At 44.6% G+C, this 6,504-nt stretch overlaps 1 protein-coding gene across 1 annotated transcript; it reads right to left on the bottom strand.

Moving 5' to 3' along the window:
• Positions 1-4,290: 4,290 nt before the first annotated feature.
• On the bottom strand, positions 4,291-6,504 carry LOC147437084 (regulatory-associated protein of TOR 2-like). Its single transcript, XM_086486513.1, has 2 exons — positions 6,430-6,504; positions 4,291-4,629 (listed from the first exon to the last, which is right to left on the bottom strand). Exons 1-2 carry the CDS (start codon positions 6,502-6,504, stop codon positions 4,291-4,293), a joined length of 414 nt encoding a protein of 137 aa, XP_086342639.1.

The raw sequence follows: 6,504 nt of genomic DNA, 5'->3' as shown, positions 1-6,504 counted from the left end.
AATGCTCCTCACCTTTCAAGGTGGTATCTATGCCGCGGTGGCCTATAAAAGCTGGACAATGGCATTGTGTCAAAACCTTTTCTCTCAAATGCTTTGTAACACACAACATCTTTTTCCACATCAAATAGCCATCCCGCATGGAATAGCCTAAAACTGTCTCCCCATACTGTATGTTGGTAAACATATTAGCAAGGACAAGATCCGTGGTGTACTGATCAACCATATCCTCGAAGCTTCTGTGATGAATCGCGGAAATAGCCAGAACCAAGGGCTTCTGAGGCAATGCATCCACCATTAAATTCTTATGTCCCTGAACATGGACAATCTGGAAGTGAAACTGTGACAGGATGTTAGCCCATCGCATCTGCTTTTCCGGAAGCTGCCTCTGTGACAAGAAGTAGAGTAAACTCTAATGATCCGTAAAGACTGTAAAATCAGCTCCGAATAAATAGTGTCGTCACTGAGTAAGAGCATGTATCACTGGCCATAGCTCGTTGTCATAAATCTTTGCAACCATGTCAGGACGTAAAAACATCCTACTCTCATAAGCAATAACATGGCCTTCTTGCATCAAGACTACTCCCAAACTGCGACCATAAGCATCACAATAAACTTCGAATGTCTTTTGCAAGTTTAGTAAGGCCAACACGAGTTCAATAGTTAACTTTTCTTTGAGAGTGTCAAGGCTGCAATCTTTGTCGGTCCCAAGTAATCCATTGCAATGCTTTCCCAGGGGTGGGTGGGAATGGGTAAAGGCTGTAGTAGTCTCTGTGCCTTATGCCTGGCAAATCTTGACCTTTTGGGATACAACTGCGAACAAAGTCATCCACATCTTTTCCTAAGCCTCGGTCAATAGAAGTAATGCTCCTCACTTTTCAAGGTGGCATCTATGCCGCGATGGCCTATAAAAGGTGGACAGTGGCATTGTGTCAAAACCTTTCCTCTCAAATGCTGTGTAACACAGAACATCTTTATCCGCATCAAATAGCCATCCCGCATGGAATAGGCTAAAACTGTCTCCCCATGCTGTATGTTGGTAAAAATATCAAGGACAGGATCCGTGGTGTACTAATCAACCATACCCTCAAAGCTTCTATGATGAATCGCGGAAACAACCAGAACCAAGGGCTTCCGAGGCAGTGCATCGGCCATTAAATTCTTCTGTCCCTCAACATGGACAAAGTGTATTCTAATGGTGTTAGAAAGCAAGATGCTACAAATACTACTAAGAAAACACTAACTGAGAAGACCTGCCATGAAATTAGGTATTCATATCAACGTTCTCGTCTGTTTGATGAGGCTATAGGCCCCTATCCTTGAGGCTTACTATCTCAAAGAATGTTTCGGTGCTTGGGATAGGGTGGACACACACACACATGCGTGTGTCATTGTGTGCATCGATGACTTCTGATCAAGACATCCTAACCACGGGTCACTATCAAGAACACTTGGCATAATAGGGATGCATGGTAATTTTAAATAGTGATGGCGATGGGCCCTTTGATTGGGAATCCACTTATTATATTATCTCTCACGCTCTTGCTCTAAGCAAGCATACAAGCCGAGTGTGGATCATGGTGATGATGATGAGCAACTTGGCCTACCTTATAAAGCAAAAGATCTAAACTCTCTTTATAGCTTTCTCCCTTATTCCTTTTTGCCATTCTTTGTGTATTGTTTTTTTTTTATGAACTACCCATCCTAAAGAAGCATGACTAAGAAGTCCAGAAAGAAGACGAAAGAGTGGGTGACTACTTTAGGGTATTCAAACCTCCTCTATAGTTTTCAACCATGTGCATAAGCCGCAGGTTGTTTTTTTGTATTGTTGTGGGTGCCCTTGTTCCAAGGCCTACACATTTCAGCAATATAATCATGATACCCCATTTAGGGAAATGCGCACACATTTTTGTTGGTAAGCCTACATTTGAGTGGATTGTTGATGGTACCCTATCTGGTGGGAAAGTTTTCCTCTCGTCTGAGGACATAGATATATTGACTGTTTGAACTTCCTTAGGCGTTCCTTGACGAGCTCCCCGTAAAAGAGCACCTAACCGAAAACCCTGAGGGGTCCTTTTCTTTGATTTGGACTCTTTTTAACAAGGCCCATGTTACCTTGGAGATTAGTTTCATTCCCTTGCAACTTGTGTATGAAGGTTGTTTTTTATGTGGTGTTGACCACCATTGCATGCCCATAGGTAATTCTTGTTGTATACTGACATAATATTACAAGGCTTACTATAAAAGGAGCATAGAAAGTGGGTTCCGTTTTTGCATATATTGTCCCGCTTGAATATTAGATTTTGGCATGGAATCTCTGGCATGGCTTCAGTTACCTTGGAGGAGCTAACCTCATTCTCTAGCTGTACCTTGTATGAAAGATTCTTTTATGGGACAACATTCACCACAATAGCATGGCGATGATAATTTTGTTGTGTACTTGCACTATGTTGCAGGGCTTGCCATGTATGATGCATAAAAATGGTACATCAAAATGGCCTTTGTCTACTATTGGTAATTTTGTTTTACAGTCTGCAAGGAATAACAAAACCCATGGGGTACTGTGAATTTGTTTACAAACCCCGGAGTGTAATATACCTTTACTATGGGGAACATGATACTTAGCATATTTTCGGTCTACAGATCACTCTTACACTAGTTTCTTAGATTTGTGTCTTCAATTAAAGCTTTGAATGTTTATCCACTTTTTGAACTACTAGAGCCTTGCAGGGCTTGAAATAATGGCGTTGAGGGATTCTTATCATAAGCTAAGATATCCCAAAACCGTAGCAGTAGGAATACTCCATTGTGGTACCTCATAGATATTATGCGGGTACTCCCTTTGAGGGAGTGGAGAGGATACTAGTGAATTGGAACTTGGTTTGGTTTCAATTCATACCAAGTACCTGGTCTCTTTTAAAAGGTAATTGATCACAGAGAGAGATTGTATAGCATTGACATCTCCATTATGTTTTTATAAGATATGTTGCCAAAAGAGATTAGATGTTGCTAAAATTGATTAGAAGATGCAAACAAAGAGCAGACACATGCAAGAGTAAACAAAATATTATGCAAGTTATGACGTATTTTAGCATGGTTTATAAGTAGAATACATCTCACCATGAATGCCAGATCGATACAACTCAAGCCTAAGTTTTTCAATTGTCCCAATGCGTCTGTTTACACCCATCACGACAAAATCCAAAAGAAACACCGATAAGTAAATATACAAAAGCGTAGAAACCTTGCTCACTTGACAATTTTTGTACTTGAAAGTGGAGAGAGCCACTTGTCAAAACATAAAAATTGGGGGGGGGGGGGGGGGGGGGGGGGGGGGGGGAGGGGAACAACTTCCTCGTGATGCTTACTTGATCACCTTAGTATTTCTTCTAATCAGAATACAAACATTACGAATGCATCTTACTTCATGTTTCATTAGGTACAAACCCATCTTTCTCCAAGTTGGTAAATAGAAATTATACACATACGCCTGCATAACAGTACAAAACATGGGCACCCCCATCCAACAAATACTCTCAAAACAAATAAAATCCACTAGATTCAAGTTTATACAAGTTGGGGAAAAAAATCCTTGAAAGAAATAACATAATATCAGCTAGTCCCACATATTTACATTGTGCGAGCACCATGATGATGGGGATCCCCGAGGATAAGAGTGGTAGCAAAGAAACCTTCATTTGGACTCGTCAGCCATGACACCGAGGAGCAAAGGGTAACTGAAAACTACAAGAAGGTGAATTCATTGTAAAATCAAGTGTGCAGGCCAGGCCCTCCTCCCATCCAGTCAGCTTTCCACCACACGCTTCAACAAACCTCAATTGAATCCCACAATTTTTTCTTTACCAAACCCTGACGCCTTTCGTAAAAGTGATAATTTTTTGGCCTACCTTTGTACAAACATGGACTTTCGACATCATCTTCTAAAGGAATTTTGCTAAGCTTTGGTATCCGTATTTCCATTCCTCCTTGACAGCTGCATGTTCATCATGATGTTAGCCAAAAAAGGCAGACTTCCTTACACCATGTGGATGGCGATTCACTATATACAAGGTGGAAACTTGCTGCGGCCGCCTTTGAAAGCAAGATCCCCACTACTTTTATCTGGGCAAAGGGCTTTAGTACAAGCCAAAGAATATAATTACAATTTCCTGGATAGCCCCATTCAGTATCTTAACCCACACCACAAATCTCACCACTGTGTCGAAAAGTATGAAAGATCAGAGCGTCAGACTCTTTAGGCCTTTGCTTCAGACTTTAGCTCTTTGTGAAACATCACGTCAGGCTGCTGTCTCCGGCGGAATAGATGGACACATTTGATTCTGTATCACCTGTGGCAAGGAATATTTTATACGGATGGAAAGATAGCGCACTGACAGGCCCTATTTGGTTCCCAAGGAAACTGTTGTGGCGATGAATAGAGCTCTTCATTTCTCCTTCCAAATTGTAGACCTTGACAACTCGCTTGGCTGAACCAGTTGCAATGAAAGGCGCATGCCGGTGCACTGCCATAGCTGTAAGAAAGTTAATGCGGGCATCAAACTCAAAATAAGGTGCCGTAGACTTTCTGAAGTCCAGAAACTTCAATGCTCCATCAATAGATGCGGACACAATCTGCAACACAAAATAGCCACCATTCAAGATAAGAAAGCAAGCCCCTCTCTCTCTCTCTCTCTCTCTCTCTCTCTCTCTCTCTCTCTCTCTCTCTCTCTCTCTCTCTCTCTCTCTCTCTCTCTCTCTCTCTCAGTTTCAGGAGCCCCGGACGAAGCTCTGGCTCTTTGACACCTTGGTGGCTTCAGCATTGCTCTATGGAACCGAGATATGGGGACCTTCACTAGATCACCACGGGAGGCTGGGTCGCTCAGACAGATGGGGGAACATGGAGAAACCTCTCGTCTCTATGATCGAGGCTCATTAGAGCCAAGGCATCAGTACCACGGGCCATTATTCGAGCAGAGCTAGCGGCCCCCCCACTTGTGGTGGAGGCGCTCACCAGATCGGTCTCCTTCACAAACCGCACATGGGCACTTCCTAGAGACAGATATGCTCGCATAGCACTTGAATCCTCTCGACAGTTAGCCACACAAGGAGATACAACATGCTGGTATGGGGAGATGACATCATGGTGTCAAGCACATGGGTTCAGCATAGACAGGTTTGCCACCATTCCATTACTCACTGGATGCACCATCTCTCACTCTTACACAGTCAGAAATCACCAAGCTCATCCGCCAAGACCTGACCCAGCTAGACACCAGGAGGACATGGATACAACCAGCACAGGAATTGGGCACGAAGACGGCTTTCTACAGAGACCACCTCCTCCAGCTTACGGAAGATGGTTTTGTGGCGAGACCCAGATACATGGATACCCACTTATCTCATGGGATAAGATGTGCCATTGGCCAGTTACGCACATCTTCTCACCAGTTGCGGATTGAGACTGGGAGATACAGCGGAGTACCAGCAAAGGACAGGACATGCCCCTTATGTAACATGGAACCTGAGACAGAGCTACACTATACATGCCGCTGCCGCGTCTACTACAAGATACGAGGCCGCTTCCATTGCTTGTTCAGAGAGGGTTTCGGACCACTCTCAAATGTCATTCTCAAATGTCATGGGATACGAAGATCAGAGATGCCTGGGTTTGTTCTTGCTCGAGCTGCGCAGACACAGAGATAGCCTGATGAATGGCGAGGCTAGCCAATCTCAAAGACGGATCACAGACTTCTTCAGAGCAGACACGGGACAGCCGCAAGAGCCACCCCAACAGCGGAGCTCCCCCTCGTCTCACACCAGAGGCACACCGATGGACTGAGCGATTGAACTAGGGAAATCCAGGTGCCCGTGACTGCGAAGAACTACACAGCATCGACGGAGGCTACGACAGAAAATTCGGAGCACGCTGGCCAGGCATGCAAGACGCCCGGTCAGACTACTAACCATGGAGGAAATTGATGAGATTCGCCAACGACCGATGCTAGGTCTCTTGTGATTCAGCTATCCCAACAAGCCGCCCATTTTTTTGCTTGGTTTTTGCCTGACTCACATCAACCAGCTTAGGACCCCATAGTATATATCTTTGTTCTGTACTGTTGTTAGGTTATTTTGTTACTCTGACTTTGTATCAGATCCACCACTTTGTAACTTTCAGGTCTCATAGGTCATTATGGCCTTTTGAAGACATTAATATAACATTTCATTTCTCTCTCTCTCTCTCTCTCTCTCTCTCTCTCTCTCTCTCTCTCTCTCTCTCTCTCTCTCTCTCTCTCTCTCTCTCTCTCTCTCTCTCTCTCTGTGTGCTCGCGTCCACCACCCTCACTGCCTGCTCGCGTCGCGACCACCACCCTCACCGCCTGTTGGCTTAGCGCGCTGTTCTGCTGGCTCCTGCGCGCTGCTCTCTTAGGATGCCTGCGCGCTGCTCCCCCCACAGCGCTGCTCCTGCTGCTGCTCCACTGCAGCCCCACCCGCCTGTAGCTGCTGCAT

Source organism: Adiantum capillus-veneris, chromosome 17, assembly GCF_014529385.1.
Source record: "Adiantum capillus-veneris isolate H3 chromosome 17, ASM1452938v2, whole genome shotgun sequence".
Taxonomy (NCBI): domain Eukaryota; kingdom Viridiplantae; phylum Streptophyta; class Polypodiopsida; order Polypodiales; family Pteridaceae; genus Adiantum; species Adiantum capillus-veneris.
The sequence above is the reverse complement of the archived record's forward strand: the minus strand, read 5'-3'. Positions and strand labels throughout refer to the sequence as shown.